At 40.8% G+C, this 15,109-nt stretch overlaps 1 protein-coding gene across 1 annotated transcript in view; it reads left to right on the top strand.

Moving 5' to 3' along the window:
• LOC116973735 (PC3-like endoprotease variant B) overlaps window positions 1-14,346 on the top strand; it is a 704,916-nt gene extending 690,570 nt beyond the window's left edge. The window contains exon 15 of the mRNA XM_033022045.1: window positions 14,217-14,346. Coding sequence (XP_032877936.1) covers window positions 14,217-14,228 — 12 coding nt within the window. The 3' untranslated portion in view covers window positions 14,229-14,346. The remainder of the gene's footprint in view (window positions 1-14,216) is intronic.
• The last annotated feature ends 763 nt before the right edge of the window (window positions 14,347-15,109 follow it).

The following is a 15,109-nucleotide window of genomic DNA, read 5'->3' as shown; positions in this document are numbered from 1 at the left end:
AACCTTCAGATTTTAGTTTTTAATTTTAGTTTTAGAGATACAGAGAATGGAACCAACCCTTTGGCCCACGGAGTCCATGCCGATCACACATTCACACTAGTTCTAACTAATCCCATTTCCCCACTCCACACATACCAGGGGCAATTAATCTACAAATCCGCACATCTTTGGGATGAGGGGGAGAACTCACAAGGTCATAGAGAGAATGTGCAAACTCCGCACAGACAGAACCCGAGGCCAACAACGAACCCGGGTCTCTGACGCTGTGAGGCAGCAGCTCTACCAGCTGTGACACTGTACCACTAGATACTTTGTTTTTTTTTTAATGTTTTACTGGTTCTTGATTTTGACATGAAATATTTAAATTTTTAATAGTTTGTGAATGTTTTTGAATAACATGGGCATTCAAATGTATTCAGTATTCTTTCGCTGATAACAGCTGAGAGAGTTGGTGGGGACATGGCTTTGTGTGCTGTCAAAGGTTTTTCCAGCTGGTGTGTGCTTTATAACACAATGTGAAGTGTCCTGTCTCCAAGACAGCCCTACATTCTGCAAGACACTGACCCCAGACAAGGCCTTGGCATTTGGATCTGGACCCACCTAGAAAGTAGGCATCAGGAGATCTGTAAAAGATAGGTATGCATATACCAGTATGTCAGTGGTGAACTCGGCAACTCACCTCCAGCATCCAGCTCTAATCCATTGTTTTCCAAGTGTTACATTGACCATAGGGAAGAACTGTTCTTAAATCATTGTTAGAATATGAGAAGACAGATCTGTTAAACTGGAGATAGACACAGAAGGCTGGAGCAACTCAACGGGTCAGGCAACATCTCTGGAGAAAAGGAATAGGTGACATTTCGGGTCGAGACCCTTCTTCAGACGGGAACCTAACTTAAGAGTGTAGTTGCATTCAGACACCTTCCCGGTAAACTGTCAGTATAGAATTCCGAAAATAATTTATCAAGACCTTAAATGTGGCTCAAGGTAAATGAGTTTTGAAGCAAAAAATGAAAATCAAAAATTGCAGATGCAGTAAACTGAAGCAAAAACATAAAATGCGAGAAATATTTAACAGTTCAGGAAACATCTGTGAAAGAGAAACCTTTCAGCCCAAAGACCTTTCATCAGAATCAATTGATATAAACATTCTGATGAAAAGCCTTTCAACATGAAAATATTAATTTTGTTTCTCTTTCTGCAGATGCTGCCTAACCTGCTGAGTGTTTTGAAGTTAATTTACTCTTCTTCATCATGAGAGAGTTGTTATATTATTTCTGGAAGACATTCTGTATGACATGTTTTTCGGGGCGGCACGGTGGCGCAGCGGTAAAGTTACTGCCTTACAGCGTTTAAAGCACCAGAAACCCGGGTTTGATCTTGGCTACGGGTGCTTGTCTATACGGAGTTTGTACGTTCTCCCCATGACCGCATGGATTTTCTCAGAGAACTCCGGTTTCCTCCCACACTCCAAAGGCAGGTTAATTGGCTTGGTATATATGTGAAAAATGGCTCTTGTGTAGAATAGTGTTAATGTACTGGGATCATTAGTCGGTGCAGACTCGGTGGGCCGAAAGGCCTGTTTCCATGCTCTATCTCCAAACTAAACAAAAAATCACCTCAGGTCACATGTTTGCCCTCGTACGATAATATACAGTTTCCTCACTAGGTGGCCAATGAGCAAAACCTAAATGGAACTTGATGCTAACTTGTAGGTGAACATATATGGATGAGGGGTAACTTTGCATACAATAGTGCTTCGATGTTTAAAATTTAATGGATGAGCAAAGGAAGAACAAAGTCTGAACTTCCTGGATTTGGGCTGAGAACTGCACAACTATCTTCCAGAGCTGCTATTTCTGAACTATGAGCAATACTTTGTTTCATTTTATTAAGTGAGAACTTGATGTATTATTTAATAATATTAAACTGTAGGTATACACAATTAAATAATGCAGCCCGATTTCTTGCCAAGGATATCATTAGAATCACTCTGAAGTTCTTTCTGTGAATGGGAGAAGCAGCCAACATTTGGAATGATAATTCCTGTTGGAATTTCAGTCTTCCCAATATAAAGCCAGCCTCATGTGCATCTCCCATAATGCAGGCAGGCCAATATTCATCAAAGGAAAGATGCACATGGACTCTCACATGGAATCACTAAAACTGCAATTAAAGAGGCTACAAATTAACATTGGCATCCCTGATACTGTCTATAACCAAGGAAATTATTTTGCTCAAAGTAAAAAAGACTACAATTAGATATGCATTTCATAATTAATTAGCAATTAATTAATAGCAATTAAGTCCTATAGTATTTTAAAGTTTTTATCCCAACTATTGTAACATATTCTATTATATAACAACTAACATTATGTAAATAACATAAAATATGGTACAGAAAGCAGTAAACATGGTTCGTGTTAAAAATAAGCAAGTGTTTGACAGCATAACAGCTGCTTTGCTTTAAAAATGTCCTAGCATTTTATAACAACAATATGCATTTATAAAACACTTCTAACATGGAACATGTTCTGTGATGTTAGTGTTTAATGTGATAAAGCAAATGTTATTATTTACAGTACATAATCCATTTTGGATATCTGAAAGCATATACTGCTGAAGGGATAAGATGTACTTTCAAAACTGTGCTCACAAATGTTACCCTTGCAATACTGCTTAAAACTGTTTTACCAAACCCCACGTTTCTGCTTGTCTGTTCTCATGAGAGGTGAGACTGAGAAAGAAGGTGATAAAGAGATTGACAGTACTTGATGTTGTCAAAGTCCAAAACACCAGATTTTCTAGCCCCTGTGGAAAATAACAGGAAAATGTGCAGAAATATAGTACATGATAAAAGTATAGTAGATGGCAACAGAATAAATTGTTTCTGACTATATAAAGGACTCACAGTGATAGGTTCAGTGATAGACATACATAGTGAAAGGTTCAGTGATAGACAAACTGGCTGATTGCTTCCTCAGCAGCAGACTTCATTACTGAAATGTTACATTCAGATCATACTGCTTTAAATGTCACAGATGCATTACTTTCCTATAATATATCACTGTTGTAAAATTTCTATAAAAACACAATTCTGCGAACATATTTCCTGTTAGTTCTTTGGCTGTTGATCATCGACTGTTTAAGTCAGGAATGCACCTGTACACTGTCAGTATTTCCATCACTGTGCTCTCATGCATCCTTTAACTGCTGTTAACTTTAGATTAGTATGGATAATGCATAATATTACACAGGTAGGCTCAAATCAGGATGGAACACTGAACAAAGGAGCCCTGTGGGCTAAACAGTACATTACACAGACAGATTCATTAGGCAGAAAAAATAATGTATCACAATGGGAGTGTATATGAGCAGAAATGCTAAGGTGAAGCTGCTTCAGGTGGAAATATTTTTGGAACCAAAACTAGTCATCAAATTATTTCTCTATTCCTGTCAGTATTCTGATTTATTCCCTGAATGTGGATGGCACGAGCAAGGCTGGCAATTATTGCACATCTCCCTTCACTCTGTGTAGGAAATGATGAAGCGCTGTAGTTTTTGTGTGGTGAAGATGATCCTCCAATGCTGTTCGGTTCTTGTTTCACTCATCACACCTACAGCAACTGAGCCTAAAATATGTAAAAATGCTTAATCCCTGGTCTTGGTGCCTGTTAGAGGTGCCTAAGAAAACAAACCAATCCAAAAGTGGGTCAGATGGCTTTAAGACATCTTATGGTGCTTAAGATTGATACGCAAAATAGCCCCCATTGTATACTTCCAGCACAATTAAATACATGTATCACGCTTCAACTTATGTCCTAAGACACACACAAAAAGCTGGAGTAACAGCGAGTCAGGCAGCATCTCTGGAGAAAAGGAAAAGGTGACGTTTTGGATCAAGACCCTTCTTCAGACTTATGTCAATTTGTGTCCTAATGCTTCAAATGCAAAGAAACAGTATCGGTACTCTGCATACCAATTTAAAACCATACGGCAATTGATAAGTTCATGTGCACATTTGCATCTTTAGTTTTGCCAACTGGCACATTGGCCAGTGTAGTGTTAGTATTCACCAGGAGTATGCAGTGTTGGAATATTGTAACATAATCAGAATGCAATGCTGATTTAATACACAGCACTGATAAACTGGACTGTCTAACAACATTTCTTGATTTACTTGTATGAGAGCTGCCCCAGCAACAGTCAAAGAAACTAGCTTGATCGGCAATGAACATTCATTCTGTAACAAAAGGTACACAATGGTTGCGGTTTGTACCATCTTCAAAATACACTGCGTTCACTCACCCTCACTACTCTTACAGCACCTCACATGTCCACAAACTTCACCTCCAAACTTTGGGTCCATAAGTTAAGATCCAAACTTTTCTTTATCTAGGATGGTGAATCTGTGGAATTCTTTGCCACAGAAGGCTGTGCAGGCCAAGTCAGTGAATATATTTAAGGCAGAGATAGATAGATTCTTGATTAGTACGAATGTCAGAGGTTATGAGGAGAAGGCAGGAGAATGGGGTTAGGAGGGAGAGATGGATCAGCGGAGTAGACTTGATGGGCCGAATGGCCAAAATCTGCTATCATCTGATAAGAACAACAGGAAAATGGAAACAACAGTAACTGCATTGCAACCTGGAAATATTTGTGCATTCCTCAATCAACACTGGAATTGAATCTTGGAACATAAGACATTGAAGGAGGAGCAGGCTGTTTGCAGACTTGTGCGTACTTTGACATTCATTCAGATATAGGCCAGTCTCTTGCATCAGCGCTACCTCCCTGCACAAACTGGATATCCTTGATTCTTTGATTCCCTACTCCCTATAGCCTTCCAGGGTATTCAGGGCTCAGGTTCCTTGGTGCAACCACAATGTTGCTTCACTTTAACAGATTTGGGTTGACTTTAAATAATTTTAATTGTTGGTAGCCACTGAAAAAATCGGACACTCTCTGGGGTGAAACATTAGAATTGGCTGCATGGCTAAATCATTATAATGAGAAGGTAGCAAGCATTTGGCATGTTGCCTGCATTAGGCTGACAAAAAGTAAGTTAAATGTGCAATACATTTGTACCCATTTCAGTAGCTGTCCAATTTAAACACAAAATTCTGAATATGCACATGTTTATTTTATTAACTTCTTTTATTTTAATTCCTTTCAACATTATTATACCAATAGGGACAGTATTAATGTGAAAAGATTCCTCCATATATGTTCCACCATGGATCTGCCAAACTTCATTAGCAAGGGTTAACACGAACATGGACTTCACAAGAATGAATCTCAAGAATAAACAGTCTCAATTAATAATTTAGTATTCAGCCTTCAGTTTTAGTCTCATTAGTACTAAGTACCACAATCAAAGAATTTGTTTTTTGAATAATATTATAAAGAGTTACACTTAATGGCTGATTGCTGATAATATAGTTTTGTACAGTCACATTTGTACAGCAGCATTTGCAATCAGTTGCTTTTCTTATCTTTTTATTCCCTACCGGTTTTGACTAAGCTGAAAGTAAAATGGCTTTGAAGATGAGATGTCCGGTGCAGTTGTCGTCTTCAGCTCTATGCTGATCTCCATACCTCAGCTCTATACTTCTTTCAGCTCTATACCATGAGGCTGCCCAGTGGCACAGCGACTTATCATAGGACACTCAAGCTGCTATGGCAAATAAGCACAATGTTACACATTTAAAAAATAGTTAAAACGTAGACTTTCTTCCGTGAACAGTTTTGTTCAATAGTTTGCCGATTCTATGTAATGTCTTCCTTCACCTATTACACTTTCACCCATATGAAATAGGCCGAATGTGGATGGCTACAGATGTGGTCTTTTGAAATATATCACTTTTGAACCAGAGTTTGGAAGTTATGTTTGTTTGCCTCGTTATGTTGCTTTACCTGATTTTTTTATTGGACTGCTTATCTTTTGTTGCTGGGTCGGCATTATTATCTGTAGGGCAGAACTTTAATTACGGCTGTCTTGCTTCCAGCTGCTATTTCACTTGGGCAATCAAGGAGCAATTGCAATCCTTTGGGAGTTCCCAATGTCACTCCTATATTTGGAAAAGGAAGAAGCCCTTGAGGGGACAAGGAAGGCAGGTGCAACCAGACCTGATATATCACAGGTCCTTACCTTAGGCTCTACATTTATTGCCCTAGACACTGCTTATTGGGGACATTATAGTAGACCTGTATTTTATAACTCTGCTTCACAAAAGGAGCCAGCCTGGAATCATGCTATCACCCAGTAACATTAGCAGAGAACTTGGGCAGCCATCCTATGATAGGTCTTCATAGGATGTGAATTGCCCCAGACCCTTTCACCATCTGATTCCTCAAGTCACAGCTATGTCCTTCCACGTTCGTCACAAAGCCATCTACAGATACATCATACAAGCAACAATAGTCTGATTTGAAAGAAGTTTTCACGATTTAGTTCTCTTTGCAGAAAGAGGAATTGATCAGTAGGCCATAGAGGTTTAGCTGGTGACAGCATTCCAGTGAGTGTTGAGCATTATGGATGGTCCCCAGTTACTTAGCAGATCATCAAGCCTATACTGTATATGTACCAAAAGGTAAATTGCAGTTTGTCCTCAGGGAACACTTCAACTAGTTAAACAAGTATGTCTACCTTGCAGCTATCTGCTGAGACTTGGATACAATGTCATTATATTTCTTGCTGACATTATCCTTCTGTTCAATCCCAATTCCATTCCCCACCCCAAAAGCCACAACTACATCAAAGCTCAGAATAAGAAATTTAACATCCATTTTTTTTATTCTTGCAAATGCAGAGGCATTATATGTTGCCATTTACATCCACTTTCCTTTAAGTGGCAAATCATTTTCAATTTAAACATATTTTCTGTGTTCCTCAGGAAGCTACCTGCTGGTTGCCAGTTCAAAGTCAGTCCTAGTTCAAATAAATGAATCCCATAAAATTGCTTGCATGCAGCTCGGTGCATCAGAATCTGCCAGCCCTGATTTTGCCAACAGTTTTAATATTTCCTTCAGTTCACCAAGATATGGTTGGAACGCATGCAGTTCCTCAAACTACCACTCCAGCAAACCAGCACAGGTTTTTGTTCTATCTTATCCAAAGCAGCTCAGCAAAACCTTAAGCGCCACTTTGTGAAAGACTTTGTGATGATTCAGCTTAGAAATTACTGTTAGCATATTAAAATCACATGTATTTTGTGCATTAGCTATCCATTCGTCTTTTATTTTAATGTTACCTACTTGCTACAACACTGGAGACCATTCACCCCACCAAATCTAAGCCAGCTTCCAACTGAAGCATCCAATTCCTGGCCCATTCACATGGGGAATATGACATTTCCACACAGGCCCCATCGAAGATCAGAATCAAATCCAGGTCACTAGAGCTGCATCATGGGACTGTGAATGGTGATGGTAAATATTGGTTAGCTAAAACAAATCCTGTAAGGATCAATTACATATTTTGGGATCTTTTGACCATTTTTCCAGAGAAGCATTTGAAGAAGTAAAGTTAGCTATAATGTTTTTTAAAAAACATAGCATATTTAAAATATATAAATAAGCTTGCATAATGAATGAGTAAAATAGCAATTTGTTAAAAATGATGTTGTTCCAACATTGACTATCAATAAATAATCATTTGGTCTACCTCAGCAAATGATAAGTAACTTTTCTGTACTGGAGAGTTTCTGAACTAATTGCACCTATGGTAAGGGAAAGTATGATAGGATTAGCAAAGAGATTTTACGAAAACTTTATGCAATAACAAAAATGAATTCAGAAATGTTGGAGAAGTATTTAGAGGTTGTCTTGTGTTACCAAAGCAGTCTGATCATTAATGTTTTAAAGCTTTATATGTGCTACAGTTTGTAGTGTACAGTTGGAACTCGTGTTTACTATGAAATCAATAGACAATAGACAACAGACAATAGGTGCAGGAGTAGGCCATTCGGCCCCTCGAGCCAGCACTGCCATTCAATGTGACCATGGCTGATCATCCCCAATCAGTACCCCCGTTCCTGCCTTCTCCCCATTTCCCTGACTTTAAGAGCCCTATCTAGCTCTCTCTTGAAAGTATCCAGAGAACCGGCCTCCACCACCTTCTGAGGCAGAGAATTCCACAGACTCACAACTCTCTGTGAGAAAAAGTGTTTCCTCATCTCCGTTCTAAAAGGCTTATCCCTTATTCTTAAACTGGTTCTGGACTCTCCCAACATCGGGGACATGTTTCCTGCCTCTAGCGTGTCCAAACCCTTATTGATCTTATATCTTTCAATAAGATCACGTCTCATCCTTCTAAACTCCAGAGTATACAAGCCCAGCCGCTCCATTCTCTCCGCATATGGCAGTCCCGCCATCCCGGGAATTAGCCTTGTAAACCTATGCTGCACTCCCTCAATAGCAAGAATGTTCTTCCTCAAATAGGGGACCAAAACTGCACACAATACTCCAGGTGTGGTCACACTAGGGCCGTATACAACTGCAGAAGGACCTCTTTGCTCCTATACTCAACTCCTCTTGTTATGAAGGCCAACATGCCATTCGCTTTCTTCACTGCCTGCTGTACCTGCATGCTTACTTTCATTGACTGATGAACAAGGACCCCAGATCCCATTGTACTTCCCATTTTCCCAATCTGACACCATTTAGATAATAATCTGCCTTCCTGTTTTTGCTACCAAAGTGGATAACCTCACATTTATCCACATTAAACTGCATCTGCAATGCATCTGCCCACTCACCCAACCTGTCCAAGTCACCCTGCATTCTCATAGCATCCTCCTCACAGTTCAAACTGCCACCCAGCTTTGTGTCAACTGCAAATTTGCTAATGTTACTTTGAATCCCTTCATTTATATCAATACTGGTATGAAAACTACAAAGTCCAAGAAGTGCTTTCTGACTTTTTTCACCTTTCTCACCACAAGTACAGGAGCACATGTGCCTCATTTTCCAGACATAGATATAAATGATTAGATATTAATTGGAACACAATTCCAGGTTGCTTGTATGCCATCTTGGTGGTTGAATGCCCTCAGCTAATGGTGTAAAATCTGAAAATGCATCCTAGATGTTCTCCTTGAGCTGCTCATTTTTGTCTGCTCAGTGAATACTTGCCCTCTGTGATATGACAAATAATCACCCTAACAGTTTATTTGATGTTGGGGTATCACGATAATGAATACTTGTATTGGAAAATGTTCAACAGAGATGTGCAGTTTGAGACTGAAGAAGGATTGTAATTCCGCATAGGATCGAGAATGAATGTTTGGTCTTTACTTTAGACTTTAGAGACCCAGCGCGGAAACAGGCCCTTTGGCCCACCGAGTCCACTGCGACCAGCAATCACGCCATACAATAGCACTATTCTATACACAAGGGACAATTTACAATTTTTTTACTGAAGCTAATTAACCTACAAACCTGTTCAACTTTGGAGTGTGGGAGAAAATTGGAGCACCCGGAAAAACCCACACGGTGTCAGGGAGAATGTACAAACTCTGTACAGATAGGACTTACAGTCAGGAACAAAGGAGGGTCTCAGGCACCATAAGGCAGCAACTCTACCGCTGCACCACTGTGCCTCCATTGCTTAACTCAGTGCATAACTCTTTCACAGTGTACAGGCACATTACATTGTTGTTTGCCAAAAATAAAAGCTAGTCCTCAGGACCATCTGTAACCCAGCTAAAGGAAAATAATTGTGTGCTTTGTCGTCAAGAGATGGGAAATGGGAAGTCTTCCAATTATATATCTGGCTGCTATTAATTGCCACCACACAAGATGATAAATTCATTTTTTCTCTCTTTCCCTCATGAATTGTTCAACAGCATAGGGCAGCAGCACAAGAGATCAAACCAACTGTCCACCAGCAAACTTTGATTTTTGCATGTTACCATGCCTGTAGACAGGCAGGATAGACAAAAAAAATGGTGGAGTAACTCAGTGGGTCAGACAGCATCTCTGGAGAAAAGGAATAGGTGACGTCTCAGGTCGAGACCCTTCTTCAGGACCCGAGGCGTCACCTATTCCTTTTCTACAGAGATGCTGTCCAACCCGCTGAGTTACTCCACCATTTTATGTAGAGTATCTTCAGTGAAAACCATGATCTGCAGTTCCTTGCTACACCTGTAGACATGCAAAACTTGCTCTGGCATGCCAGTGTCTTGACTTTGTTCTACAATGGCCTCGCTTGCAGGGAATTGTGATGGTGAGACTGTTATCATACAATGCTCCTGATGCACAGTGGAAATCTTCTGTTACATCAATTATGGCTTTCTTAATAGCCAAGTTTATTGTATCCATAACTTACTAGAATGAAATTCCAGATCAAATAAATCATTTGTTACTTTGCTACAGAAATGAAAAGTGAAAGTTATAAGAATACTTATTAAAGTTGCTGGAGGTGCTGGTATTGAAGTATTACTTTCTCCGCAAAATACGCAGCATTATTAGTTACAATGCATTAAATTACGTAATAATTATCATCACATCATCTGCTCATCAGTTGAGTTTAAAATAGTATTGGTCATGACATAAACCAAGAATTCTGCATTATATCCATCTTTGTATTGAAATGTTTTCTGGTTAATCTTCACACATACTTTGATATGTTTCAGCTAGCAATTAATGCATAGAGCAAAAAATTGGCACAATAGTCCTAGCCAGATGATCGCAGAATAAATCACAGGAAATTTGAAATTTAATTACTTTATGCTGTGTTTCAAGAGGGTTTAAGATTGTTTTTTCATTTCTCTGGTTTAGACAAGGATTGGATATTAAACTGTTCTTGATGTTTTGCTTAGGTTATCAGCAAATTATGCAAATACTATAGGGATTGGGGCCCTGAGGTCAGCTGCAGAGAAGGTATGTTACACCTTCCAGCAGAGCTGCAGATTATTGTGCGACCATGTATTTTGGGAATCATGAATAGTGTGTACCTATGTTTTGATATGCGATGCCAGCTGGCAAGGATTCTCACTGGGAATATGAAGTTGAAAAATTGCTCCCATATAAATAAAATCACATACCCTGGAAAGAAAATAGCTGGCATGTTATTCGTAGGTATTGTAGAGTTAGAAATTAAACTTCCCAATAAGTATTAAATATATGACAGTAAAATTTCCGACATTGTGTTCCGTATACACATTCGCATCTCATGATCTAAGATTATACAATCAGCGGCCATGTTCCATTCAGCAGAACTGCACCCTTATTAAAGGTGTGATTTAAACTGTGTTTTATTTGGACTTTGTTAGTTTGTTTTGTTATTTTAGTTTACTGTCACGTGTGCCGAGGTACAGTGGAAAGTTTATGTTGTGTTCTAACCAGACAACGGAAAGGCAATACATGATTACAATCGAGCCATCCACAATGTACAGATACATGATAAAGGGAACGATGTTTCGTGCAAGATAAAGTCCAGTAAAGTCTGATTAAAGGGCCTGTCCCACTTGGTGATTTATTTCGGCGACTGCCGGCGTCATATCAGGGTCGCCAAAAGACTTGAACATCTCAAAATCCAGCGGCGACAAAAAAATGGTTGCGACACTTGAAAAAACACGCCGCATCACGCCACAAATGTTTCAGTGTCCTGATACGTCAAGCAATGATGCCGGCAGTCGATGAAAAAATCGCCAACTGGGACAGGCCCTTAAAGGTAATCTGAGGTTCTCCAATGAGGCAGCTTGTAGCACAGGACTGCGCTCCAGTTGATGGTAGAATGGTTCAGTTGCCTGATAACAGCTGGGAAGAAACTATCCCTGAAATTGGAAGTGTGCGTTTTCATACTTCTGTATCTCTTGCATGATGGGAGTTATCCTGGTGGCGGCGCGACTCGTTGCAGCGGCTCCTACAGCCTGTCTGTCTTTTTTTATTTTTTGTCTAGTTAAATGTAGTGTTTGGTGTTTTTTAATACTGGTTTTTAAATGTGTATATGTGGGGGGCGGGGGGGGGAGGGGGAAACCGTTTAAAATCTCTTCCCTGTCCGGGAGACCCGACCTTTTCCCTGTCGGGTCTCCGTTGTCGTTGGGGCCTAGCACCGTGGAGCGGCCTCCAACCTGAACGACCCGGGGGCTCGGGAGACTGCGCTGCGGACTACTCACCATCGTGGGGCTGGCCGGCCTCGGTGCGTGGGGAGCGGTGGTGACTCGCTGCTGCGACTCGACTCCTGGGGCTCGGAGGCTCCAGCAACGCAGCCGCAGGTCCGGTGGACTGGGACATCGGGAGCTCGCGGGTCCGGGGGGAGAGAGAGACCGCTTCCCGGAGCTGCCGCAACGCGACTTCTCCAGCCCATGTCGCGGGGTTTGGAACGACCCGGAGCGGGGTCGTACATCGCCCGGCACGGCTTCATGGCTGTGGGACATTCCAGCGCCCGCCGGGGGCTCCAACTTTGTGACTTTTAGACCGGGAGCGGGGCCGTAAATCGCCCGGCACGGCCTAAAATGGCCGTGGGACTTATCATCGCCCGCCTGGGGCTTGGACATCGGGAGAGCAGGGGAGAGAAAAGACTTTTGCCTTCCATCACAGTGGGTTCACTGTGATGGATGTTTGTGTGAACTTAATTGTGTGTATGTCTGTAGGACATTGTTTTTGTTTGTATGGCTGTGGAAACAAAATTTCGTTTGAGTCTCACTGGGGCTCAAATGACAATAAATGTGTATTGTATTGTATAAAGGAGGAAGTGGCTTGGGTGAGACTCGACCTTGATTATGCTGCTGGCCTTGCCAAGGCAGCATGAGGTATAAATGGAGTCAATGGAAGGGAGGTTGGTTTATGTGATGGCCTGGGCTGCGTCCACAATTTTCAGCAATTTCTTGCGATCTTGGGTGGAGCTGTTCCCAAACCATGCTGTGATGCATCCCGATAAGACCAATGGCCTTGAGTTCAATAAGGTTTTAATGACTAAACTTTGTAATGTTCAATAACATGTGAGAGTTTCGGGAGTTGGAGCTGAGGGATACAAGGCTCTGGAATGTGCCACTACAGTTAATGCACCACTACCGAAGAACAGGCTGAATGTGTGATTGAGGGAAAGGTACATAAAAACAGGAGCGATGAACATAGTTATTAATAGTAAACTTGGAATACTAATGAATGTTAGAAAATAATCCATGTTGCCTGTGTAGGAAGGAACAGCAGATACTGGTTTAAACCGAAGATAGACACAAAATGGTGGAGTAACTCAGCAGACAGACAGCATTTCTGGAGAGAAGGAATGGGTGACATTTCAGGTCGAGGCGCTTCTCGACCCGAAACGTCACCCATTCCTTCTCTCCAGAGAAGCTGCCTGTCCCACTGAGTTACTCCACTTTTTGTGTCTATCTTGCCTATTACTTTGGTGTCTTCATATTGCTTTACCTAACTGATTGGCTCCCGATTAATCAATTTAAAAATGCTGACGCTTGTTTCCATTCTCTATTTTCTCCTCATCACTATCTCTGAAATCTCCTTCAGCCATGTAATTTTGTGAGATATCTGGGTTCTTCAAATTTTGACCTTCAGATCAGCCTCGATCCTTATTTCCTCCACCTTTGTTGGTAATTCCTTCAGCTGCCAAGGTCTTAAGCATCAGAATTTCATACCCAAATGGTTCTATCTTTCTACCCGCATCCCCATCCTACCCTTGACACTGTATCTCGGAGCCAGGCTCCATGCAGATGGGTGGAGTAATGCCCCTGTCCCACTTAGGAAACCTGAACGGAAACCTCTGGAGACTTTGCGCCCCACCCAAGGTTTCCGTGCGCTTCCCGGAGGATCCCGGAGGTTTTTGTCAGTCTCCCTATCTGCTTCCACTACCTGCAACCTCCGGCAACCACCTGCAACCTCCCGGAACCGCACGGAAACCTTGGGTGGGGCGCAAAGTCTCCAGAGGTTTCCGTTCAGGTTTCCTATGTGGGACGGGCATTAGTGACAAAGGCTAGAGTTGAAAAGGAGACAAAAATGTGTCAGGTATAGAATGAAGATCAGGAGTGAAATGTATTGCTGAAGGGAGGGGGAAGGGGAATAGGAAAGATAAAAGGAAAATATGGACTCTGGGATGAGAGGAAGGGAAAGGAGCAGCATGACTAGGGTGGTTGGAAAAATGTGTGGTATAAGGGATAGGGGTTCAGTAGGTTAAAGAGAGGAGGGCAGTGGGGGGTTTTAAGGTAGAGTTATTTCCAGTTAACTTACTAATTATTCTTTCCTCATTTCCACAGGGAGCTGATTGACAACTTGAGAACATTCAAACAATGCGCAATGATGCTTTGAATACCTTGATTGAATTGCTTTAGTACTATTTTCCGAATTCTCTTTCAATAACTAATAAAGATTTATTCCGCTTATGGCTTTGCTGCGTCGTGTGGATTATTGACCATGATACAGAACTGGGGGAACAAAATGAGATGTGCAGTTTGTTTTACAAGTGACAACAACCATATAACTCACACTAATGAAGGTGTGGATGACCAAGAAGCTCCATATTATAAATTTACTAGGTCACAAAACAACTTGTGTCACATCAAAGCAGTTATTACAATATCAGAATTAGTCACTTTTTTCATAATGCTGTATAATGAATGATCTGTTTCATGAAATATGAGGTTTATGTATTGGTTAAAAATGAAAATAAGAAACAGCTGAGTATTTTGCCAAATACAAAAAGGACCTTGAAAGAAATGTTTCTGAAACCCTGAATCTGGTAACAGAGATGTCTATGAACCTATCTATGTCTCTCAACCTTTCCTTATTAATATATTTTAAATGGTTTGAAACCAAGGGATAGAGAATATGTGCAAAGGAAATTGTAGAAACAAGGAACTGCAGATGCTGGTTTGCAATGAAAATTCACCTATTCATGTCCTCCAGAGATGCTGCCTGATCCACTGAGTTATCTCAGCACTTTATATTTCACTGTAATCAGAAGTCAGACATGAAAGCCACAGTCCTGAAATAACATAATATTCTGAAATTTAGACCTTGGCATCTGGAGCCCTAGTAATACAATATTCTTTTTCACATTGAGGACATATCATTAAAAATCATGGTAGAGTGCTTCAGTGGCATCATGAGAGTAGAATGCTGACCATAAGTCTTTATATTATTTAACCTG

Source organism: Amblyraja radiata, chromosome 5 (genome assembly GCF_010909765.2).
Source record: "Amblyraja radiata isolate CabotCenter1 chromosome 5, sAmbRad1.1.pri, whole genome shotgun sequence".
NCBI lineage: Eukaryota > Metazoa > Chordata > Chondrichthyes > Rajiformes > Rajidae > Amblyraja > Amblyraja radiata.
Note: the sequence above shows the minus strand (reverse complement) of the source record. Positions and strands in the feature narration are given on the sequence as shown.